This window comes from Empidonax traillii, unplaced genomic scaffold (genome assembly GCF_003031625.1).
Source record: "Empidonax traillii isolate 1590-97213 ecotype Southwest subspecies unplaced genomic scaffold, ASM303162v1 scaffold841:size302398, whole genome shotgun sequence".
In the NCBI taxonomy this organism is placed as follows: domain Eukaryota; kingdom Metazoa; phylum Chordata; class Aves; order Passeriformes; family Tyrannidae; genus Empidonax; species Empidonax traillii.
The window spans coordinates 84665-111289 of NW_020956034.1; the positions used below are offsets into that span (position 1 = coordinate 84665).

At 40.5% G+C, this 26625-nt stretch overlaps 1 protein-coding gene across 2 annotated transcripts in view; it reads left to right on the forward strand.

The window, feature by feature from the left end:
• ST6GAL2 (ST6 beta-galactoside alpha-2,6-sialyltransferase 2) overlaps nucleotides 1-26625 on the forward strand; it is a 51591-nt gene that overhangs the window by 15047 nt on the left and 9919 nt on the right. The window contains exons 2-5 of one of the 2 annotated variants that reach the window (XM_027902108.1): nucleotides 10038-11040; nucleotides 15696-15793; nucleotides 18847-18948; nucleotides 20035-20209. In XM_027902108.1, coding sequence (XP_027757909.1) covers nucleotides 10095-11040; nucleotides 15696-15793; nucleotides 18847-18948; nucleotides 20035-20209 — 1321 coding nt within the window. In that variant the 5' untranslated portion in view covers nucleotides 10038-10094. Of the gene's footprint in view, nucleotides 1-10037; nucleotides 11041-13954; nucleotides 13961-15695; nucleotides 15794-18846; nucleotides 18949-20034; nucleotides 20210-26625 lie in introns of those variants that run through there. The other variant, XM_027902109.1, reaches the window with a different exon arrangement.

Genomic DNA, 26625 nt, shown 5'->3' on the forward strand with positions numbered 1-26625 from the left:
TGAAGGAAAGGAATATATTGCATGTATACTGGTTAGGTTCAGGTTTCAAAGTCAGGATTTAAATTGAGACTTTACTCTAAAGATATGACAGAAACCTCTGCCAAGTATCTTGGAAAGAAAAGTATTTACTGTTCCCCAGATTCATCTGTAGTAGATCTCAAAACACAAGGTTTCAGATTTTGTTGTCTTTTATGATGATGAAAATTACCATCAAAAGGTAATTCCATAGTTTTTTCCAGTGAGTATGGTCTCAGAATCTTAACCCATCATTTCAACTTTTATAACAAAAACAATGAATGCAAATAATCTTAAGAACTAGCCAGCTGTCTTTCTTCTCACCTCAGTTTCTCACTGTTTTAATGGTGTCAGAGATTGCAGAGACTGTAATGTTTTTTCTACTACTTCCACCTTGTTAAGTCAGTTGTATTTGTAGGGAATGAATGGCAAGTGCTGGGAGAAGAGACATCTTGTGTGCTGCACATGTGCATCAATGACTGCCCAAAGGGGAAGGTTATGAAAAATCCAACCAACGACCTTGGTTTGTCACTATTGTTCATACTGGTTTCATGATGGTAGTTGTTAGAGATCCTGTTTCTCTGCAAAATTTCCAGGCAGGTAGAATTCAGGTTCCAGTGGTTTGTATCAGGTTACAAACAGCTGTATCCCCCACAGAAGAGATTTCTGTTGATCTAGTCATAGTTTAAGCTAATATTGCCCAGAGCCATGCATAAAACAGTGCCAGAACGAGAGAAAGAAAGAAAAAATACTAATACCACTTTATTTTGCTTTATGAAGCCAAACAAAACATCCCAGCTAGTGTAAGTTGGCTTATTATCAGCATAGTCATGTTAAGTATTAAAATATACAAAAAAGGGGGAAAAATCATTTCAGTCCAGGAAACTTCATTTTTAGATTGTAATGTAACAAGGGCTAAACTGACTTCATACTTCAGTTTGGCAGGCCTTCTTCCAGAATGAAACTTTTTGTTCAAGCTTTTAGCCTAAGGCAAATAAGCACATAGAAGGCATGTATGTATGTATGTATATAGGTATATAGAAATGAGACATTAACAATGATAATTTTCTAAATGCCCTCCTGCAATTATTTTTCTAACATAAACAAATAGGAATTGGCACTGAGATACAGCTGGGAAATAAGTAACTATTTGTTTACCATTGTCCTATTTTAGAGTTTTTAAACAACGGCTGGCTTGCTTGCTTTCTGGAACAAATTTAAAAAGACAAACTACAGTCTAATAAAGAAGTTAGTAATAAAAAGGAAAGCAAAACACAGTGCCTACAGGGTTAGAAACATACTCGGCGGATGTAAAATTTACTTCTATATTGAGATCTGGATAATCAGTATATCTCAGAAACGTTGTTACTTTAGAGTAGAGAATGAAAATTCTCCAGCCACTTCTGCCTGTAAGAGTTAGTGAATTCGGTCGAGTTTTTTGTGATAGGATTGAAACAGACCTTTTGTAACTGTGCTCTCTGTTCATGTATGCGTTAGTATAAATGTTTCCTTCTTTCAGGATGCAATTCAGATTGCCCTTTTTCAGCGCAATTACTGCTGTGTTAAGTTCAAGTAATATAGCATCTAAAAACATTTTTGGAGCAAAGAAAAGAAGCCTTTTATTCTAACCTTGCCAAGAGCAGAAATAAAATGAGCTGTTGTGCTGGAAGTGTAGAACTGTATGAGGATTTGTAACGTCCTATTTCTCGTGGTTTAGTCTTGTGTGCAGCGTGAGATTTGTGTGATTTAATGAGACTGTGATTTGTTTATCCTGTCAAGCTTTAAATAAAAAACCCTCAAAGCACTTCCTTCCTTTTTTGAATTATGTGTTTTTGCAAGTACGGTATCAAAAGCTGTCCCTTAAAAAGAAGGAGGGGAACCAAATGCAGTAATGTATGTTGGCTGGGTTTTTTTCTTATGCTTTATTAGACACTGAGTAGTACTATCCATTTCTCTGCATCTCTCTGTCTTGTTTTGGGGCATTAAGATGTTCTTGCCACCCTGTTTAGTTATACATGACAACAGAACATAAACACAGACTGACAGACTGCTCCTGAACTCTTCTTTTGCAAGGGGGAATGGGATTAAAACCTTATACTGTGGGCAGGGAAGAATAAATCTCAGAGAAAGCCAGGCTGTGCTGAAGATGGGCATAAACCCCTGCTTGTGTTGTGGGTCCTAAGGCACCATCCGTACCTGTATTTTGGAGCATCTCTGCATGGGGTGTGAAGTAACATTCACAGGGGAAAACATGTGAGCTCTTTAGGGTGCTGATCCATTGCAAAGCTCAGTCTGAGGGTGCTCTGGTGCAAGGGCTGTGCTCCACCTGCAAGGAACAGGGTCAGTGCCCAAGGGTCCCCTTTCCCAAGCTCAGGGTTGGCAGGAAGCAGCATATTAAACTGGGATGGGCTGTCCAGAATAAGAGGGAAAGACACAGCGCAGGTCCTGCCTCTCACCCAGACCTCCCACCTGCTGAGGGAACGTGGTGGCCTCTTTCCCATTTGTTGCTTGGGAGAAATAGGGTAGGATGCTCACGTCCAGAGCCGCCTCTCAGCAGTAGAAGGCTCTCCCAGTGCTTCCCCAAAGGGAAGGATGTGATCATTCCAATGGAAGGAAGTTTTCGCTTCCAGTTGTCACCCTCACGGTGCTGAGGTGTCCCTGTTTCTGGCAGGTGTTGTGCTCTTCCACTAGCACTATAAGCATAGTTTATTTCAGTCTTTCTGCCCTTTTGTCCTCTATGCTGCCCTACAGGCCGGCTTTCTTCTCATCCAGCCCAGTGCCACAGCCTCCCTCAGCCCTGCTGTGTTGGGTTACTCACATTCTCTTCATTGATGTTACTGCAGCAATAAAACTAAATACCTTAATAAGGTGGTTATATATGAATGCAGGATGCACAACTAAGTGATGGCCATTAGTATGGTCACCTTGTTTACACACCTGGCTTTTATCTCCAGCTGGCTTGATGTCTCAACCTGCACAGTTTGGTTTTGCAGGACCTTAATGGTGATCAGATCCCCTGGGAACAACTGCAGTTTCTCTGCAAGCTGCAGTTTATGTGAGGGAAGAGAGCTGCACAAAGGTAGCACAGAAAAAACACGTGGCTCTGTGGTTTGATCTGCAAGAGAACTACTGAGGTGTCAGAGTGGAGCCAGCTAGGATGGTGTTTGTACAAAGCTGGATTGTGTTTAGTATACTGTGACTGTGCAGTGGCATAATGAATTTTGCTTTGGAAAAGTGACTTGCCCTGGCTTTGGATATATGTGGGGGTTTTATACTGATGTAGATGAGTTGATTTTATCCCCACTCCGCTGTTTGGATCAAAAGACAGTGCTGTAGCATCTGAACTGTGAGCAAAACCCATCCAAAACACACAGCTGGTAGATCTGCAAGGGCAGAAAAGATACTTTATCTGCTTCTTTACTGTGTGTGAGGGTATGCTAAGGACTGTGGCCAATGCGGTGGTTTCTGCACCCATGTCCACGGTGGAACCAAGCTCCACTGGCATCTGCAGTAACTTGAAGCAGCCTTGAACTTTTGTGTAGTGCTGTGAACAGGGCTAGGACATGGCAAAGGTATGGCAAGTGCAAATGGCAAAAACAGGTGTCAGAAACAGAAAAGGTTGAGTGCAGGTAGTATGTGGCTATGTGAGGGGCTTCTTGAGAGGCTGTGGGGAGTGATTTGAGTTATGTTGTGAAAATTGCTTGTTTTCAGCATAAACTTCTGCCCTTTGTAATTTTGATTAAAGAGCTGGGAAGTAATTTACATTGAAGTTGTACTGAATTTCAAATGAAGTGGTATGTAGTGCATTTCTGTAGAAACCCTCAGTTAGAATAATGAGACTGTGAACGGCTCATAACCAGTCTGGAAAAGACAAAGAGGTTGCCTTGTCTTGCCTGACTTGAAATCTGGGAGGAAATCGTGGCTGGAGTGGTGAATCTTAGGGAATGTCAGAGTGAGAGCTGCTGTCATGTCTCCTGAGAAAAGCTGCTGCAAGCTGGGAAGGTGAGGGTTGACCCCCAAAGTGCAGTCAGTCACTGAGAAGCCAGGTTATGCCCGACCATTGCTTCTGTGTTGAACATTTCCATTGGTGGTGGGAAAGTCTATATGTGAAGGCTAAAAGCTTGCTATTTTTACTTTCCTGCTGTCAGCCCACACTCAGATAACCTGTATGTGGTCTCTGGGCTCTGCAGGCAGCATTGTGGGCTGTGGGAAAGTGATGGCTGGCTTTGATGCCAGGCAGCTTGAGCTTTATGGTGGAGAGTGGAGAGTAGATATCAGATGCATAGAAGATAACTATGACCTCCCACTAAGACCCAGAGATTGATGCATCAAAGCCCCCAATCTCCTACAGAATAATCTAGGACACGTTCCTTGCAGAAACCCCACTGAGCATTTCTCCAGCTGCCAGGTTGCCAGCTCAAGTAAGTTGTACTGCAGGTTGCACTATATTTGGCAATTTTCTTACAGCCTAAGGTCTTGGAAATGGGTCATTAGTAAAAATAAAATAAAAAAAGTCACTCCACCCCCACCTCCTTTTACTCGAAATCCTAGGTTTTATTAGGGGACCTGAGAACAGGCACACTACTTGCCTGCATGCTCAGAAGCAAGAACGTGAGACTGTGCTTTCCAAATGCTTGGGATGCCTGGTTTAGTGGTGATTCAGGTTAGCAGTACCATCATTTGAATGCCTAATTTTTCCCAAGTAGATAACTAAATATAGGTTTAAAAGGCAATATCGGGGGAAAAAAATTCTTCTTCTGATTTTTTGGGTGTTTTTTCTTCGTTTCAGAAGACATTGTCTTAGGTTGCCACAAATAATACTGTATGCAGCTTGAGTCCTCTGAATAATGTTGAAGGAAAGAGCCAGATTTATCGGGACTAACAAGGAAGTTGTCCAAAAGAGATTCATTAATTAGGAGGCCTAATCACAGCCAATAAGACAAATACCCAGGCCATCCACAGACTAATATACATCGTTTGGCAGTCACCACTCCCCACAGGCTTGCCTGTTTGTTGCTCACTATTGTGTGGCTTCCACCACAGAAATGATGTGATAACACTAAAACCAATTTGGCACTTCCCACATGAGAGGACGAGTGTATTCCCCACCCTGGAAATGCAGCCTCCAACTGTCTTACCCTATGCCAGAGGTTTCTTAATATGCTGGAATTAGCTGACTGAGAGATGAAGCAAACTAAGGGAGCATTTGCTATCTGTTCAGGCCGCCTCAGCTTTCCATCAAGTAAACCTTGGTCTGATTCTCAGCCCTTTGGGAATGGTTGCCCAGGGCTAACATTTGCTACCCCAAATAACCCTGAGGTGACCTTCTTGCTGTAAAGCTGCAGCCAAGAAAAACCCTGTTTAACATAACAGTGCACATCTTAGCACATCAACTTGAACCATCCTGACCTCTGAGCTACCAGGGTCTGTACAAATTAATTTGAACAATAGACAGCGTTGAAAGGAAGGAATGTTTCAAAGGAATAAAAAAAATCTCCCTCATCCATCTCTTCTCATTTAAGAAATAGTCAGGAGGCCTACTTTAGAAAAATGAGAAGTGCTCCTTGTTGCAAAACAATGGGCTTTATAAAGGGAGAGGGAACTCATTGGTTTCTTGCATCTTAGCATAGTAAAATGAAATTTCCCACAAGTGGGTGCCATTTCTTGAAAATCAGGCTTTAATTTCCACTGGGGAATTGCCTTTGTTTCCTGGGATGCGTCAAAGATATTACTAGGGTTTGCCTTTCTTTCTCATAGCTGCTGCTAGTATTTCTATCAAGCAAGTCTCCCCTTTCTGCCCACTTCACTGGTTTGTACCTTGTCTAATGTTTTCCATGTCTTTTGTACAAACAACCAGACTGGGTAAGAAAAAAGCCATTCTCCATAGGGTAGTTGGAACTTAAATCAGTTAGTGATTAAAAGAGCCCATCAGAAAGGATGATATGTAGGAGAATGGAGATATGTAAGAAAGGAGATATGTAAGAAAATGAAATCTTCAGCCTCTGGGGCAAACAGGCTTCTTATTTCTGCCAAAGGAGAAGCTGGGTTATGTCTTGGGTGTTTCCCCCAGGGGTAGACTCATTCCTCTGGTCCTTCTTAGCAGCTTTCACTCCAGCAGTCTCTGTTGTGTGTAGGTAGGGAGGATTATTGTGGCAGGGCTGATGAAGTTGAAGACAATGAGAAACGTTAATGATAATTTACCAACTTGTGTAAAATTGCTTTAACAGTTTGAAAACTGTATGATGAGCATAGATAAGAGAGATACAGAAGTTTATTCCAGTGGACTAATTGCACCCATGAAACCACCTGTTTTTATTTATTTAACCAGTGTAATTCATTGCAATCATCATTTCTGGTGTCCTACACTAATTTTTTTTGTTTGTAATTGAGATGTGCTGCCTTCAGCAGCACAGGGCGAGAATCCATGGGCATCCCCAGGTGGTAATGAGGAGTATATCCCCGTGAGCAGCAGAGGGTGCTAGTCTGCTGCCAGCAGGAGGGTGGTGGGGAGCATGCAAAAGGGCTGCCCTCTCCTCCCAGACATTCTCAGAGACTGTGAGGTGTGAGAAGCTGCAGGGGCTGATGGGGAGAGGACTGGATGTTTAGTGTAGAGGGAGATAAGATAAACTGATATTTCTCTGGACTTGGTGCAGCTTTCCGCACACAGCTTTCAAGATCCTTTGAGGTTGTAGAAGTCCTCTTGCAACTAATACAGTAATGACCTTGAATTCGTTTCCAGCTCAGCTGTACTGCTGGAGGACAAGGCATTTCTTGTGAGCAAAAAAACATTAAAGCAGCACAGAGATTTGCCTGCATAGCTCCGGTCTTCAAGAGATTTGAGTATCCTTTTTGAGGCCCCACTTGCAACGAGGAATTGCAGATAAGCTACTGCGGTTGTTAATGTGTAAAGTTTTTGAATTTATTCTCAGTGGTGCCACTCTTTTTACTTGGAGCGTTGACAAATATACTGTTGTATGCTGTTTTTTATTTTGCACAGATGATTTTTTTCTGCACAAAGAAGGTAATCATATGCATGCTTATATGTCCATGCTGACCAAGTTGAGTGTGCTTTCATGACCTCCTAAGTATTGGGGGGAGGAGGGGGTGCCTTAATTTAAAAATAGTTAATAATGCATCTCAGTCCTTTGTCAGAGTGTAATCTGAATATTGAATTTAGGAGTCCTAACTAATTTTTTATGCTGAGGCAGTCTGCTGCACCAAACACACGCGATCACAGACAATTAGAAATTTTTGTAGTCTCACACCTGAAGTAAGACTAAACCTTTGTGTTTCTTATCAAAACATTCTGGTTATAAGATACAACAAAACTTGGGAAAAAAATGAGAAAAACATGAGATTTTGTTATGGATTATCTTTAAATTGTGGCTAGACTTGTTACGTGACTCAGTAACTCGGAAAAATATTAGTGACCTCCTCCTTTGTAACTTTGGCTTCCTGCAAGCTTATCTGTTAAAAAGATTATGCAACATGCTTCCATTGCAATCCTGTAAGAAATGTATATTCAGCAGGAGAAACATCTGACTGAGCAAAGGCTAACTTACACAGTGGTTTGGAAGCCACGTGTTGAAAAGTGCTGGGGAAACATATCAGGGAAAATGATAACAAGGGATGGAAGCAGTTCAGATGGGTGAAGAATGCTGATTTAAAAATGCAAACCATCTGAACACTGATGAGTGGGCAGGTTGCAGTAAGTTCGGGGCAGACCTAACTTGCACAACAGCCATATACTGTAAGGTGACTCCCACAGGACATCACCTGCAGTGATTTAAAATTAGAAGTGGGGGGAGTGTCGAGGTACTGCAGAGAACAATTTTGCAGCAGCAGACTGCAAGTAGGAAATGGGTTAGTTGGAGTAATAGCTTTCTCCCATGTGGTTTCTGTGAGCCAAGCCAAATGTGTGTAGAGCACTGGGTTATCAGAGTCATGATTTTTTTTTTTTTTTTCAGTGTATTAGAAATGTATGTGTTTGCAATAAAATTGGGTCATCCAAGTGTAACTTTATGAATTCTCTCTCTACTTGGACACTGCCTTGAGCCAAAAAGTGAGCTATCTTTGTCTGATGTTCTAGGCTTTGTCTAGATCGTTAAAATAGACTGTGTTTAGAAATGTAATGCTGCAGTCTCACATTCTCAGAAGGTCAGCAGAAAAGCTAGCCTGAATTATCCCTGTTAATACAAAACCTGCGGTTTGTTCTCGCCTCTGCATTGTGGTAGGCGATTTCCCTGTTTGTGCTGAAACAACTGGCTGTGTGACCACATTGTGGTGGATAAAGGGGCTGACCCAGTTTTATAAAAACCAACAAAACAAAACTAAAACAAAAAAAACCCCTCTAACATGTATTTCCTCTGCTGTATCAGTTTACTGGTTCAGTGTGTAACGTACCAGCTCCGTACACAGGGGTATTAGCAGCGGCAGAGGCACATTGCAGGAATATGGGACAGAGCGGGGAACACCTTATACTGGTGTTATTACTGGGTTCTTTTTGATGTGAAAACACAACCTTAGTTACAACTTTGGTCTAAACTTGGCACTCAGCTTTGATGTACGTCAGCAGCTTGCAGAAAGGTGACAGCGCATGGTGACTGGTTTTGGTCCCTCCTGATGGTCAGGTGTGAGCAGGCGGTGTGTTATCAGAGAAATGTAAGCTGTGTGTGCTGTTCAGATGTGCTACGATGAGGTGGTGGCTCCTGAGGCACAGGCTGGTAATGAAAGCCAAGCCTGCCCCTATGCCCTTCCCCTTTCCTAATCGCAGGTGGCTGGTACAAGTGGCTCTTGAGTCTCACCATTAAGTGGCTATTGAAACAAATAGGGTTAGAAAGAAAACTTCAGAAGAAGGGGCTTATTTTTACATTCAGATCAGGTAAGTGATTTGTCTCTAATTAGTACACTGAGTTACACTCAGTGTAGCAGCTGAGGCTGATGATGACTATGGTGCGGGGAGGTAAATGGTAAAGGTTTATGATAGGGAAGGGCTGTACTTTCTTCAGTCAGCTTTGTAACCAATCCCCACACCACTTGATTAAGCAAGTGGTTTCATGTAAGGGCTTAGTGTGCCTGATGGTTCAGCAGTGTGTTAGTGTATTTTCCTTGGAACATAGCCCCCTCGGTCAGACTTTGTTTCATTTGGACCAGGTATCCCTCCACTAATGCACAAGCTGTCCAAAACCCCCAGGTATGAGTAGAGCACAGATTTCCAGGTCTAGTTCTGACATTCTCTACCCACCCCCTTTAGGTAAATCTCTGTATTATCCTAAAAGAATGTATTTAAATAGTTGTGGCATCCATTCTCCTTTTTGGAAAATACAAACCCCTCAGACCCTGATGTACAGAACTCCTTCATTCCAACTCAGTGTGCATTCAAGCATCCATAGCAGAGGTACAGCAGTCGTTCTTACTCGAGTCTGGTACTGGGCAAGAAATAGCCACTCATGCTGTGTCAGTTCATACCAGCTGAGGAAAAGGTTCCTCTCTGGTAGAATGCTTTCCCTTACGCCCCCAGATGATATCCACACAGCACCATCCTTTCCAGGCTATGGGCAGAGGAGGGCTGCCAGCTTAGAGTTTGTCCCTGCCTAGTCCCTCTGGGGACAGGCTTGCTCACAGTTCCACTGCATAAGGACTTTCAATAGCAAAAGAGAAGACAGCTAATGTTGTTCCCACTGTGCATGCAGCCAGGCATGGGTTTTGCTTTTGCTCTCTTAATGCTATGCTCGGTATAGCAGAAGCAGGCAGGCACATGATCTCCCTGAAGGCAGGATCCAGTGTTACTGTAGAAACTGGCCACCAGCTCCACTTGTAGCTAGCAGCTGTCACGGTGTGGTTGCAGCCAAATCGTGTCACTCCTACAGTGTCTGCAGGCTCTGGAGTTTGTTTCTGCTACTGAATCTTCTGTGCTACAGCTTGGAGATTAATTCTGCACCTTCTATCAATGCATTTTAAGATATTTCTGAATTGTATCTATTTTTAGAACAATTTTTAATAGTACTTGATGTTCTCTACAGGTTTTATTTTCCTTCACCAATACTTCAAGGCACAGAGGAGCGGGTAAAGGCATTGCCATGAAACCTAACTTGAAGCAATGGAAACAACTCATGCTGTTTGGTATCTTTGCATGGGGTCTTCTTTTCCTGGTGATATTCATCTATTTTACAGATAGCAACACCGCTGAACCTGTTCCAAGTTCCTTTTCTTACATTGAAACTAAGAGACTTCTGCCCCTTCAAGGCAAGCAGAGAGTCATCATGGGAGCCATTCATGATCCATCATTCTCTGAAACCATTGATGGGAATGAGGTACTTCTTAATGAAGATCTCTTAGGTACGTTTAAATCAGGGACTGGAAATTCTAAGAAATGGACTGTACTGGAAGATGCCTTTAGAAATGAAGATGAATTTTTTCCATCCCAGTTAGGAAGAAAATCAAAAAGTGATTTCTACCAAGTGAATGATGATTATTTATTTGCTGCTGGTCAGCCTCAGTCACACAACCACCTTCAAGAGATAGAAAAATTCATCTCAGCCGATGTGAATAATGCAAAAGTAAGTATTTTGCAGAACAACTGGAGCCATCAGAGAAGAATGAGGAGAAGGAGCGCAAAGCATAGGAGAAGCCAGATGCTTGATGAATCTGATGACTGGGATGGGCTGTACTCTACAATGTCGAAATCCTTTCTTTACAAGCTTTGGAAAGGGGATGTCTCTTCCAAGATGCTAAACCCTCGACTGCAGAAGGCGATGAAAGATTATTTGAGTACCAATAAGCATGGGGTGCGGTTCAAGGGGAAACGAAACTCCAAGTTGACAGGAGACCAGCTATTCTGTGAGCTAAAAGAAAGAGTGAATGTGAAAACAATAGATGGCAAGGAGGCTCCATTCTCCACTCTTGGATGGGAAAAGCACGTTCCCCAAATTCCACTGGGCAAATTATATACACATGGCTTTGGGAGCTGTGCAGTAGTTATGTCTGCTGGTGCAATACTGAACTCCTCTCTAGGAGACGAAATAGGTGGGTGAAATGCATCTATTCATTTGTATATATATGCATATATGTGTGTTCATGTTTATCTTTCAAAAGGTTCATTATCCTCAAGCACAAGTCTGTAAAGTCTGGTGGTTCTCTCTCACCAGAGTTGTGTGAATGCAAACTTACGGACTTCAGTGAAACTGTTCCTTCTCAGGACAATATAACTGAAAACAAAATCTGGCCTGAAGTCATAATTTAATTTAAAAAAAAACAATTATGCCTTCTTGTCATATTACAGCCTGTAGTATGAAGGAGGCACTGGTTTCATCAGATCTGCTGTATTCAACATTTTTCTGCAACATGCGTTTATTTCTTCAGCAGATCAAAGCCTTATTCAAGTTTTATTCTGCAAAGTAGTGTTTATTATACTCGTCTTTATGTTGCAGTGGCTCATAGAGGAATTGCTCTTATATTACTGTCCCAGACTGAACTTTGTCTCCATGACAAAAAACAGTAGTGTCCTCTTCATCTATTGCATGTTTAGAGTTCATAGACTATGATTTCATACCCTTGTGTAGCTTCATGCACTAAGATCAAGTCCCCTGACCTCTTTTCTGAGAATTAATTTAAATTAGTTCAAGTACCTTCACCCATTGTTTTTCCATTGCTGCACTGAGTCAGTGAGCTTGCAGGTGTGCTGAGATGCCAGTGTCACTCAGAATGTCCCACCTCAGGGTAGGAGTTTTGTGGTAGCTATTCAGAAAAGGATTGTGGAGCCATAAAACTAATTCAGGTCAGTTTTATTTTTCCTTTTTAAAAATTAATGCTACTACACTACTGCATTATCGTCTCAGTAGTTCTTTTTAGTAGTACATGTGCAGTATGCTAAGTGGGTTGAAAGAAGGATGAAATGTGTGTCTCAAACTTGTTTCTGGAACAAGAAGAGTTGTCTCCTTCAGCTCTTTATAAAAACCTTTTAGTGTTCACTCATTAATCCTCCCATGTTACAGGACTTCACATCACAGTACATTCTTCATCACATGGTATGATCTCTTTGACACAGATGGGTTTCACACAGGTTTCCTTTAAAACTCTGGGATATGTTAAATCTGCTACTGTTACCAAACTAATATGCTTCCAGCATAGCAGAGGTGCCCGGCTGACCTGCAGCTAAAATCACACCAGGATAATCCCCAATTTCACGTGAAACCTCACTGATTTAGAAATCTTTGAGGTGGAAAAGCTTAACAGTTCCTCCCTTCTCCAACATGTTTTCCTTGTCTGAAACAGGATCTTCTGTCAGTGTTCCCTGGTACCCAGTTTACACCAGTATGGATTAAGGCTGTATTGGAGAATACATAGCACATTGTGATATATATACATAATTATAGCATGCTTTATGTCATATTTGCTCACTCAGGTGCAGGTATGGACTTTGATGCTTGACAGGGTACCTGGGCCCTGCTCACTCCTGTGTGCACCCATTTTCTTAGGAAGATTCTGGGCACAGAAGCTTGTGCCATTTTCTGCAGAAGAGCTTTTGATTTAATTGGGAAATTGTCATCTGATGCAGTTTGATAAGGCCTACACTAGATCCACTAAATCAGGTTGCTCAGGGCCCCATCCAACCTGGCTGTGAACACTTCCAGGGATGGGGCATCCGTAACTTCTCTGGGTAACCTGTTCAAGTGCCTCACCACACTCAACTTGCACTCTTTCAGTTTAAAGCCATTGCCCCCTTTTTATCACTACACATCCTTGTGAAAAGTCCCTCTCCAACTTTTCTGCAGGTCTCCTTTAGGTACTGGAAACTGCTATAAGTTCTTCTCTCTAGGCTGAACAACCTTAATTCAGCCTGTCTTCATAGGAGAGGTGCTGCAGCGCTGTCTGATCATCCTGGTGACCCTTCCCTGGACTTGCTACAACAGGTCCATGTCATGCCAGTGTTTCTCACTTTAAATGAAAAACGGAAGCTCCGGCATCTGTTTGTATTATTGAAGTTATACTTCCCCTGCAGAGTCCAGGTAGTGTGTGTTACAACTGAGCTCTTGACTGTGCCATTCCACCTCCCCTCTAATCCTTCAAAAAGTGATAAAGAGTCTGACCATGAAGAAAAAGTTAAGAATGTATGAGATGCTCTTTATCCCTGTGCATGCGCAGCTGTAGAGGAAGACTGCCCTCCCCCAGACCTGGCACCTGGGCTACCAGCTCTTGGTTGAAAATGCAAGTGAACCTGACAGTTTGGAGGCACCAGAGGCTCTGTGGACTCAGCCTGCCATTCCTGCTGAGCACCTCCATGTCCACAGAGGCATGGCAAAGTCAGCAATGGTGGGGAAAACACCCTATACGTGACTTCTGGGTTTCAGGCCGTATACCCTTGGTTGATGACCTTGTTGCAGGCAAAAGTCCATCCTTTCAGAACTTAAAAAGGGTTTACAAAGAAAGGATGGAGTGACACAACAAGAGGGTGTGGTTTTAAGCTAGACGACGGGAAACTTAGATTAGATGTTAGGAAGAAATTCTTTACTATGAAGGTGATGAGGCACTGGAACAGATTGCCCAAAGAAGTTGTGGATGCCCCATCCCTGGAAAAGTTCAAGGCCAGGCTGGATGGAGCTCTAAGCAACCTGGTCTAGTGCAAGGTGTCTGTGCTCATGGCAGTGAGGTTGGAACTAGAGGATCTTTAAGGTCCCTCCCAACCCAAACCATTCTATTATTTATTCTCCAAAGGGAAAAAAAAGGCATAAGAAAGCAGAAGCAAAGGACTTTTCCCTTCATAGGCCTTTAGCTCCCTCTTCTGTGTTCCTATTAGAAACACAAGCAAAAACATTAATTTATTTTCTGCCTTTTGCCCTCCTTTCCCCTACCACTCAGAATATTTTTAAAAGAAAGTAGGTCTGGAAATACTGTGCAAGTGTAGCAAACACTCCCATCATGATCATGCTGTTTAATGAGAGAACCAGTTATTTTGTCATCATCAGGAAGTAACAGGGATCTGTGATCAAACCCCAGACTTTTAAGATCTTTAAAATGGTTATCTGCAAATACTTACTGAGACTAAAACCAGTTGACTTTAAAACAGCTATTATCAGTGTTGTGTCCTGGTCGTCCTTTTTTTGGATAAGAAGAACCAGCATGAGTAAAGTTGGAGATGCACCACACTGTCTCTCAGTAAAGCTGTGAACTGTACAATTTCCTAACCCAGTTCCCAGTTCTCAGTCAACAGGTTGTCTAAAAAGTGTCAATCACAGGTCCAAATTTATGTTCCTAAATTCATAAGCAGGTTTCAAGTACCACAAAGTTTTGTTTTTCTTTTCCTTCTCCAAAATTGCAGAGTACCTGCAGCTTCTATTGACTTCATTTCCTCAAACTCCTACACAGTCAAGATGCTTATGTCTAGGCAGATGAAGGCTAGATGTTGAGGCTAGGGTTGTTCTCTGTGTAGGGGCATGGTGAAACCTTCCACTCCTTAGCTTCTGAGGAGCTGGGCTTAGGGGACATCTGGCAAAAATCTCTCTTTTCTGACACAACTTGTTAATGCAAACACTTCTGTCTGAGATTAAACTGCCAACTTTATGCCACACAACATTTCCTTGTATGGAGTGCAAGAAGTGCGGAGTAAAGGTGGGAAAAGATGGAAGATCCCAGTTTGATAGGATCGAGTCAGGACTCCATTGAGGCATGTTGGTTATCCTTGGAAACTTCTGCCTCCTCCATATTTTAGCTACAGGCAACCACATTTTAAGTGACTAGAGATAAACAGCTGTACAAGCTACTTATGGGTTAAGACATTTCATGTTCATTTTGGCCTGAGTCATATTCTCTGCTTCCACCAATGGGAGGGATAAAAATGGACCAAATAAGGAGCCATCAGCAGGGACAGTGTGTTTCTGGACAACTGATATATAATGTCTTGCTCTCCTTCGCACCTTTTGGGCTTTGAGATCCCCTTAAAAGAAGCACTGGGAGGATGATTCTCTCTTATCCAAGGGAGGCTTGCATGTGGTATCTACCCTTGACCCATACTTCACCTATAGCTGCTCTGTATTCTGCATGACTCCAAGGTCAACAACTCATGGGGAAACTGACAGTTCAGCTCCCTCAGATCTTTGCTACCAAGGGATGCTCAAGTTTTTGTGTGTGAGCAGATATGTGGGCTGGCTTCCCTACAGAGTCTCTTTAAGACTTGCGCTGAGTTCGAGAATAAGTAAAGGGTATGATTAATAGGCTTGGGGTAGTCTGGGATTTTCAGGTATTACAAAATACTGTGAAACACAAGCTTATGGCTAAGCATTGTTATTCATTCAAATGTGCAATTAGATATCTTTGTAGTGTACATGCTTTTACATGGAATAATTCTTCGTAAATTTTGCGATAGAAGTAGTGAGCAACTGTTTGTACTGGGTGTACTAATAATCTTCCCACACTAAGTTTATCCAATTAAGAAAAGTATTTTAAGTATCACAAGCTAAATTAATAGACAGTTCTGAACTTCTTTTTCACTGGATTTTATGTTAATTACATATGGCAGATGCAAGAGGATTTTGTTTGCGCATAGTAGAATGTTTCTCATCCTTAAAATATCAAGATTAGGAGAATTGATAAAGCGTAATTTTTGCACTGGTTTAGATCATCTGTTTTATTTTACTGTTCTATATACTAAGAAAAACAAGTCACCCCTTCATTTATGCTCCTAGATTCTCATGATGCTGTTTTAAGATTTAATTCTGCTCCAACACATGGCTATGAAAAAGATGTTGGAAATAAAACAACCATGAGGATCATTAATTCTCAGGTAAGATTTTCTTTTTGTGAATTCAAATCAATGTCACTTCTGTACAATATGACATTAAATTAATAACTTCTGAGAAAGTGTTGGGTAATCTATGAAGCAGCTTGTGATTCAACAGTCTTGATGCAGAGAAGGTAAAAGTTTTCCCTTACAGGGATGTTCACACTGCTGTCAGTGTAGAGTCATTGTGGTAGTTACTTGATAGCCTCGTCTCCAGAAGTCTGTAAAGTTTCTCATGTGTCCTGCATCTACAAAGGCTCTGCAGGATGCCAGAGCTGTCAGTATAGGAGACCTTTGCCACACTGCCTGCAGGATCTTCACAGAATCCAGGCTGTGGTGATCCCAAAGCTCTTTTCTCACATTTTCCAGTTCCCCAATTATTTTCTTGCTGGAAGGCAAAAGAAATGGGAACTGAGTTGTCTTAGTGTGCAACTTAAGTCATTGTTCTTCAAAAATTTGGAACGAACTAGTAGAGAACTTTAATGTACACTGACTATTACACATTGGATGAGTTTGTTCATCTAAATGGAAACAGAAAATGGTATTTTCTGCGTATGGGTGTCAACAAATAACTGTGCATTGAGCTACAGTGACACCTTATGGTTGAGAGTAGTTTTTCAATTTTGAAAAAGCTATTGCCTGAATTCTAGTCTTGGGCAAACCAAATCTCTTTTCATGATATGCAGACAAAAAGCAACAACAGAATTACTGTGAAATTTTATGACATACTGAAATGAAGAGTTTACTTAGTCAACACCAGTAGTATGGTTGACCATGTAGCATGGTCTGCACATACTTATTCTTGCTGATGGAGAACAAAATTTTCATTTACTGTAATACTTAAGAGTTCATTTTTTTTCTTCCTCTCTGAGTGACTGCCCATGCTAAATCTATCCTAGGTGGCTGTGTTCTTCGTGTGTATGAGCTCATGTTCTTTGCCATCATGATCTGGGTTAAATATGCCCGCTTTCTTTTGTTTGGGGGAAGAAAGCAGAAATATTTTACTCTGTCTTTAGTGCTGAAATTGGTGCATCAGAGGACATGGATTTTCATGTAAATTATTTTACTTTTTTTGGTTTTGTTGTGTTTTTTCCTTTCTTTGATGGTTCTCTGTTTTAGTGTCAGCCAAAATGTCCTGGTGCTGACCATGCCTGAACTCGCATGACTGGAGAAGAGTTTAGAAACTTCTTATAGTTGACTAGACTCAGTAGGCTCCCTGTAGCAGATGAGAGAAGTGCTCTCAGGGAGTGATCTGAGCTTTGTTAGCTCCCCAGCGAATTCTGAGAGATTAAATAGCTAAACTAGCTGCTCTCTACTGCTCATAGCAGGGCAGACTGGGGTCCTCCTGGCTCCCAGAGCTGCTGCAGTATGCTGCCAGTGGAGGGGTAATGGGTAGTCCCATGGACTTCTCTTCTGCACTGTATAGGGCTCTGGGTAAGAAACAGAAAACAGAGGGCATGCTGAAGTTCTTGCCAGGTCAGCTCACACGGCTTCCTCACAATTGCTTGTATTCTCACCACCTTTCTGCACCTTCAGAGAGGTCAGAAGCTGCCCGTGATACTCTGGCCACCTGCTGAGAAACTAGTGTTGTCCTCTGTGAGAGTGAAATCTGCACAGGTCACTTGATGAAAATGGCTTTCCCTACCAGTACTGAAGCTGGGTTATCTATACAGGTTTACTGACCCTCCTTCCCTCCTTGCTATTGAAAATTCCTGTATTCACTTGATAAAAAGACTGCTGGGCCCCCTTCCCTCATATTCTCTGCTGTGAAAGCCCAAAGGACATGAAAGATGACTGTGCAGCCACAACAGATATTGTTATTGCAGGAAAAAACTCATACATATGAATGCAGACTTCACTGAGAGCGAAATATGTGTGGACACCACCTCCAAAGGGCTCTTGCTTACTGAAAGGCAAGTAAGAAGTCCTTTGTGTGGAAACTGTGGAACCAAGCTTTTAAAATCTTGACCTTTTGGTCTGTTTACTCTGTACTCTCAAAAAAGGAGTTTACGTTCTGAGGTGAAAACTGCTCTGAGAAATGGAGTTGGGGATGCTGAGAGCAACATGACTAATTCTGTTCTCATTGTAGAAGGCTGATGGAAATCATTAAGCTCAAAGTTTATGGTAGGGAAAATATCGCTATGGCAACAATATTATTTTTCTAAAGAAAAAAATGCATAATCAAATATGGCTCATTGGATCCTAAAGGGAAATGAAAATTAATACGAATTTATTTGTCTGGAATGTTGATTAGTTTAACAGCTGAAACCAAATTCATGCTGTTTCAACCAGTGCTGAAATCATTCAGCTTGAACCTGCCTGACATTGGATGTACCAGGGATCAAAGAGATCTGGTTACACACAGGGGATTCTGGAAGGGGTGAGCCAGCAGGAGTGAAGAGTAAACTTCCAGTGGGGTAGGAGGATCAGGCAGAGTACCGGGAGATGCAGGAAGGAGTTATATGAGAGCAGTCAATTTGAGAAAAATGACAGTTGCTTCAAATATAGCCCTATTATGTGCCTGCTGTTGGAACTGTTTTTTCTAGGTATACCAAACCTGTGAAGTTATGGTCTAATTTGCCTTTTTGGAGTTACTTGAAATGAGACTGACTTACTGTTGAAATGAGAAAGCAACCACAAAGTTGGTTGGGGGTGGGCAGCAGGAAAGACATTACCCTTGAGGGCTGTAGCCCTTCAAAGAAAGCTACTCTGTGTCTAAGAGGATCCTGCAGGCGGTCTTAAAATACCATACCTTTCATTTTCAAGTTTCAGAATGCACGGTAGTGTTGATATGCAATTATGCAGCATCTCAAGTGGTCCCATCACATCCCTCACAGATGGAGAGTAATTCAGCATACTGCCAATTCAAACTGTCATGACTGCTGTTTATGGTTAAGCTCTTTTTTATATATTTTCTTAACAAAACAAGATGCTTAAAATTCAGCAGAACAAACGGCAACCTGGGTAGGACTGTTTATTTTAGATAAGGATTTTGCCATTTTTCTAGATCCCACATGCTTTTAATGCTGTGCAATTCTTTGCATCTGTATTTGCAGATTCTCACCAATCCAAACCATCACTTTGTTGACAGCTCCTTGTATAAAGATGTTGTCTTAGTTGCCTGGGATCCTGCTCCCTACTCCGCAAACCTGAATGTGGTAAGATATCCACTTAGACCTTTCTTCCCAATCAGTTGAAAACACTGAAGAAAATGAATGTATTTACCAGTATAGTCTCCTTGTTCTCACTTTTCATGATGAACTCGAGGGTCTGTCTGCATCTGAGTGGAGAATGCTATTTCTGCATAAATTGATCAAAGCTTGTTTATTGGTCAAAAACTTTTCCGTAGCACTTGTACTAGAATGCACTCTTCTGAGATGCTAGGATAGATGGACAGGCTTTGTTTGAAAAAACATTGTTATTTTCACATAAAAGTGAGTTTTCTGGGTGCTTACCAAGGAGTAAGCATTGCTAGATTTCAGAAGGAGGTTTTATCAGGAAAGGTGAAAAATTGCATCCATTTTTCCCTGTCTTCCCCTCTGCCTTCCCAAAATACATCCCAGTGAAAGTATCTTCCCCATTTCTCAGGCCTCATCCCCCACCAGTCTTCCCTTAATGTCCACTGTCCCACAGCCATCTGTCCCCTGCTGTCCACCCCCTCACTGAGAGCAGCATATGTCCACCTGGTTGTCACTGGGGGAGTCTCTGCTTTGGCTGTATCTGCAGCTCCAGTAGGCAAGTTGATCTGATGGCTTTTGGCACAGGGAGCTCAGAGCTGAGCAGGCTGCAAAGTAGAGAGTAAGCCTTCATCTGCTGAACTCCCTTAGCAACAGATGCTAGAGGCTGCCTGCCTCCTACGCAGGCTGCCATCAGTCTGCGTCATGTGCTGCTGCTGCCTCCAGCAGGGACAGGGACACTTGCAGAGGAAGATTCACCCCCAGGCCCAGATCTCATGTCAAGACTCTTTGAACCCCTTCTTTAATGTGGATCTGTGAGGGGGAGATAGGGTTGGCTTATCCCACAGCATTCAATTACTTATTGGGAGTCTCTGTATGAAGAAAGAAAATGGAATAGCCTAGAGTGAGGAATGCCTTTCTAGCAAAAACATCCAGTGCAGGCTGCTTTGGTACCTTTGCTTCTGTTCTGCAGAATCCAAATGAAGCCAGTTTATGTTATTGTACATGCAGTGTTCATAACAAATTTGATACTATTAGATTAAAAAAATCTTCCTTTTTTCCTCTCAGTGGTATAAGAAGCCAGACTACAATCTGTTCACTCCCTATGTACAGCATCGTAGGAAGAATCCAACCCAGCCGTTTTACATCCTCCATCCAAAGTTTATATGGCAGCTCTGGGACATCATTCAGGAGAACACTAAAGAGAAGATACAACCCAACCCTCCTTCTTCAGGGTTTATTGGTAGGTGTATTGAATATGGTCCCAGTAGACATGTTAGATTAAAAAAAATTAAAAATGCGTGCATTGCATGAGGAGGAAGTCCATACGTGTGTACTGTTTGTTCTTGGGGCTCTCTATAGAAACAACAGCAAAAAGACACAGTATGAGAGCTAGAAAATAATTGATGTTCTGCTTTTTTTGCCCTTCACATCCATAGTGTGCATACCATATCTATAAAACATTCATATATCTCTAAGAAATGTGTATTATTCCATATTAATTTATGTGTTGAGGACCTACTAATTCTTAAGTTCTTTGTTGGGATCATAAAGCAGAGATGCATCAGACAACAAGGGAAAGCAGGTAGCAGATCATAGAGGATGAAATCAATGGCAGGCCAAGCTGTATTCCCTACACAAGCCAAGTATTGGGATTTCTCATGCCCTGTCATGGCTTCCAGTGCTCAGTCTGAGCACTTCTCTTCTCCTAAAGCAATAGAGTTTCACTCTATTTTTTGGTCCTTCCTTAGTGTTTCATGGGGGATAATTTGGCACTGTGCCCTCAATTCATACAGCAGAACAAAGGATCTGATGCTCAGCTGGTTGTGATCATGAATGTCTAAAGGATTCTAGTGGAGTAGCAAGGCTGAGTCAGAGTCGTCCTTGCTTCTGCTTCTAGAGACACAGAGGGCAGTAGAGCTTTAAATACCCTCATCCACTTTAGAAACTCCATCCTTTCCTCACTGACATTGTGATACTGGTCTATGTGTTTGCTGCAGTCAGAAAATGTTCTTTTTATACTTTCTATCTGAATCTGAAAGCAAAGACACCTGAGATTGCGTCTGATAAGGGAATACCATTTTTGAGTGTTTATTTTGGGTTCTGTATGCAGTAGAGGCATCCTAGGATATTGTGGAGCATACCAAAGGCCTTAGAGAGGGTGCCGAAGCTCTCAGAGGGATGATGTGGAGGTGTCTGGGAGATGCCCATCTATGACCTGAGTGGGTTGTGCACACCTGGAACATGAGTGGAAAGAAAAAGAGGCCTTGTGTTATGTAGAAGGGTGACTTGGCAACTGGTTATTTCTTGAAGTGAAATATTTTTTTTTTTGGAACCTGCTTGTGAAAATTCGTAGGGAGAAGACTGCTCATGTGGAATGATCTCACCGGCTGCATTCACATTTTGCAAAAGTGTTTCTTGGAGCAATGAAGTTGTTGATAAAAATAGGTTAACAGCTGCTGATTGTAAGAATAGTGAAGAGGATCGTTGTGTTGTCAATCTGTACTTCCACCATACATAAAAAACACTTCAAAAGCTCCTTTGAAGAAATGGAGTTAATTTCACTGTAAGAACAGAACAATAATCTTCAATCCCAAATCTAAATGTTACTGACATAAAAATATCCTTCAAGCGGAGAAAGCTTTGAAAATATCAACTGTTAAACAAGCAAAAGCATTAACAACAAAAGCTGTATAGATAAATATACTCTGGTGTGTGTAGATGCAAATTCATCTCCTTCTCTAGTGAGAATTTTACTTATATTGTTCATTTCCAAGGGCCACTGCTTTTTTGGTAATGCTGTCATTAACTTTTGAAAAAAAAACAGGCAGTAAGACAAGCTTATTGGGAGTCACATCCACCTCATTTGATAACAAGTTATTGTTATGACAGATGCATTTTAAATATTTTATTAGGGAGAGGCTTCCTATTTTGGTAACCTTACTGAATTGATGTCTATGAATTGCACATGTAACGTAATCTAAACTCAGAGGTGGCACAGAAACAGCAACTGCATATTGTCAAGGGGGGACATAAAGGGCAGGATAAAGCATAGAAAATATAATGCAGCTTGGCAGAAATCTGAAAAGTCACGTTGGTCTTCAGGTCAGGTATCTCTCAATCACTCATGCAGCAAATAATCCAGTTGAAACTGAAGCTAGCAGACACAACTGAATGCATCTGTATGAAAGGGGTATCCTGAATATTGAAGCTTCTATCTAATTCTTATAAAATCTATAAAATTAATTCCTATAGAATTAATAGAAAGATTGGGTCAGTGATGGCCATCATAAGATGTGAGTATCTTAATTTCAAGAAGGGAAAATAGTTAATAGTTAAATGGCCACACTAATAAATACCACTGTGCTTAATACCACTAATAAATACCATTGTGCTTAAAACAGCTATAGGAAGGAAAATAGGCTGCTGTTTAATAGAGGTTATGAATTTTCACAGACAGAGATATGCATGGACCATAATGATCCCAGTATCACTGATAAGGTTAAAAAAATGGTTCTGAGTTGAGTGAGGCACTTTTGTTTCAAGCTTTTTAGCCTCTAGTAGGCCCAGTTAAAAAAAAATGGACAAATATATAAATTAAAACGTGGAATGACATGTTTTATGTTTTTCAGGAATGTGAAGCATGCTTTAGCTTGCTCTTACATGGTTTCTTCAGTAATTACATTTTTCACCTGACAGTTGTGTCTATTTCTGCCTCTTAGCACTATTTTTAAGAAACTGAATCTTCCCAAAGGGAGGATACTTGGTGGAATGTGTACTCACGGTGTTCTTCTGCATCAGTAAGCCTTGACTGATGTCAAGAATCTCTTAATGTTGTTAATAATTGTATTACAGTACTTAAGTCAAAATATTATTAAGCCTCTTGGAAAAGAGGCTATTTTTTTGTGGGTAGCACAAAAAAAACAAACAGGGTCCAACAGGGTAAAGCAAACTTTTTATTTTAATCTGGAAGACTTTTTTCATCTGTTTGCTGAGACACCAGTGTGGACTTTCTCTGGCTTGTAACTTTGCCTTATGTGGCTTGTCAGACCTTAGCTAATGTCCCTCGTCATTATACACTATTTACTCTTTGTCTTCCTAATCTAATCCTTATAAGATCTTTGAGAACCCATTCTTGCATATTTTTGCATCATTTTTGCAGCTGCTGCTTTCACGTTTTTAAAGAAATCTCTGCACAGTATTCTTGTCATCTTGCATTAGGCCATTACCATGGCAGCTTTTTGTGGTTAAAGTTGTTGGTTCATGTTTGGCTGAAAAATGGGTTTGCTAAATGAGTATTGATATGTTTACATCTCATCTTGGACTTGGATTTACACCATTTTTCTCAGAGAGCAACTTGGCAGTTAAGAAAATGTCACTGTTATTAGGGAAGGATTTGCCCTACCTTTTAGCAGCAGCAATGTTCCCTCTTCACTTCCTATTAATACATTTTTTCACTGTGAAATATGAACTCAATCTTCCTTCCCTCTTTCTGTACATATCAAAGCTCAGTTTTTAACTGAGGTTGCTGGTATATGAATTGGCAGTCTCTATTGTTACTGTTCTGTTGTAAGAAAAGACTGTTCCTGTACCCTCACCGATAGCCAATGTAAACAACCTATTCTGACCTTAAATTTTTGTCATCTGAAGACCAAGACTGAAACTGCTTCTTTGTGTTTCTCAAGAGTAGCATTCTGTGTTCATTGGGTACATCAACATTCAGAAGTTTGGGGGCTTTTTAATATGTCTAGATTATATAAAGGCTTTTCTATGAAGATTTTGCTCCACTGTTTACTAACTGTACTTTCTATGACTTCTTCCTTACTGTAGTCCATCAATACACTTTGCTAGTTTACCTCTTCGGAGGTGACTTTGCTTGAAATTCACATTTATATACTCTTACAGAGCAGCAACTTTTATCTTTGTGAAAGATGTGACTGCAGGGGGTTTACATGGACTTCTTAGATTTTTACATTTTAGGTTGTCTGTGTAGGTGGTAGTCTTTTTTATGTATTACAGCTTTTAGCATAATATACAATCCACTAAACACAAAATAACTAAGCCCAGATGACTTTATTGTTGGGAGAAAGGAAGTGTTGTTTGAGGCTTTACAGCTGACATTACAGTTTTAACAGTTACATGTCGTTAAAATAGTTGATGACATTAATCTTCATTTGCATGCATCAAGACAATAGTAAGAGCAAGGCTATCATTACACTGCAACATTAGCAGGTCACTGTATGACTAAGAACTTAAAATTTAAAATCACTTCAGAGAGCATGTTGAACAGAAGTATACAGCTGATCTCCAGCTCTGCTTAGAAAAAAAATAACACTTGCATGAATTGAAAGAAACAATTAGACGTACTAAGAGTTGCCTTTATTGCTGTTACTTACTCGGCTGTTTTATCAGCAGTTGGTGAAGGAACAAAATAGCGCTTACTCTTTCCAACTCAGTGTTGTTCAAGTATTAGCAAACAATAAATAAGACCTTGAATATATAAGCTTTAAATTATTCTTTACTGTAACAAAAAGCATGCTGAAATTTGAGTATCTCCCACTTCCCAAAAAAACAGACATAAAAGAGCAAACTCTCCTCTTAAATCACATAAAAAACCTTTTACTATTCTAGTGCATCACCCAAAATTGAATAATACATTTAAAATTATATAATTGGTCAGCATTTTCCAGTCTATGCTCATATTACAGAGTATATTATTGTGATTAATGTATGGCTTTTTGCATTCACCATTAAGTGATAAATACGTAATTTTCTAGGTCTACTATATAATGCAAATATTTATACAGCAAAGATGACAAGTCTCGCACAATTTATTAAGCTTAGGCACAGGGCCATTTGGTGACAATTTTTCAATAAATAATTGGGTTTTCTTGTGTTTAGTATTTGTCACATAGTTCATGAACTGAACAGAGGTAAAGAAACCCTTTTTTTTAGAAACACAGTATTTTTAAAAACCAGAGCTACTTTTACTACATGTTCCAAAGAATAATTCAGGCACATTTGGCCCAGTTTCAAGGATATATATTTTCCTGTCATACCTGCAATCCAGTCAAGAGAGACTATAGAAGTAGAGTAACATATACCAAACTAGACATCCTAAATGCTTTATGTTTATTTGTAATGCTTTCAAGTGCACAGATTAGCAAACACAAATTTACTAGTGTGTCTAGCTAAATTCTTTACTGTAACTAATTTGTGGTGTGTGTGAAATGAGACACATTATGAGTATAATAATCAGATTATATGTATTTAAATGTTTATTTCATCTCTTACATTTTGTTAAAATGATTCTGCATTCTCCCTGAATGCTTGAATTACACTTATTATTCCAGATGCTTTCATACAGCATCTGTTGATTCAGGTGTATTAAACTGTATTTTATTTATTTGTAAACTAGAGAACATTCTTTTTTAAATCAATGTGTTAACCACAAAGCCTAGTTGAACTATTCAAGATTTGTGTTGGAAAGTCAAAACCTTTGGAGTTATTCAAATTGCCAAGAACAAATTGAAAAACATTTTTTCCTTTTGATTAGAATCCATAGTATATGCTCATTTGTATAAATCACCCATGCAAGGAATTTAATCATCATTTAATTCTGATTTAAATGTTCTCAGTGCAGATTGTTAAAGCTCAGTTTATTTGTACCAGTTGAACTGAGTTTAAACCATACCAAATACTTCCTAACACCATAGATTTTGAAATACTAATATAAAATATTTTGAAATACATAAAACTGTATAAGCATCTAATATTGTACTGTTATGCAGAGTTGCCATTTGACTGTTTCTCTGACAACCACGTAATTTCTTAGGAATAATATATTTTTTAGTATTTTTCAAAGAGTATTCTATACTTACAATCCTTTTTGTTTTTTCCAGCGTGGTATTCTTCTACTGACAGCAAAGGAGCTTGTGATACCTATCTCAGGTGTGGGTAACTGCACCGGTGGCATATTTGGTCACACCTCATTTTCATTTCTTCTCACAGTGCTCCTGGAGAAGCCCATTATAATACTTTTTCATAAAGTTTCAAAATCTACTTACATAGGAGAGTAGAGGAGAAAGTTCTTGATAGCAAAGCTCCAGACTCTTGAGTTTCTGTCTAGTCACAAAGTTCCCTGTAAGTGAACAATTCATCTCATCCTAAAGGAGACATCTAAAATGATTCTGAGTTCTGCCCTAGAAATACCTGTCTCCTGCATTGTCTGTAAAGAATGCTGTAGGTCAGCAAGGTCAGAAATGGGCATGAACATTTCAGTAAGATTAATTCTGTCCAGACTCTATATGATTTTGGGACAATGACTGTCTCATCCTGATTATTAATAGCTCCTTCGATCATGTGTCAGTGCCAGTCTGTGCCGTTTTGTATTCAGTAATTGTGCATTGACTGAAAATTAACATAAGGACTGTTAACAAAGACAAATATTGAAGTGGAAATGGAAATATGGAAATTGTTCACAGTACAGGCTATCAAATGGTGCTGTTCCCATTCATACCGATAATCCTGGAGGAGTCTTGAGATATGAAACAGACTTCCAGATGATGTTAAATTGGACATTGATGTGAAAGTACACAGACAAAAGAAATAAGTATATAGACACGTACTCCATGGGCAGTACAGGGAAAGAAAATAAAA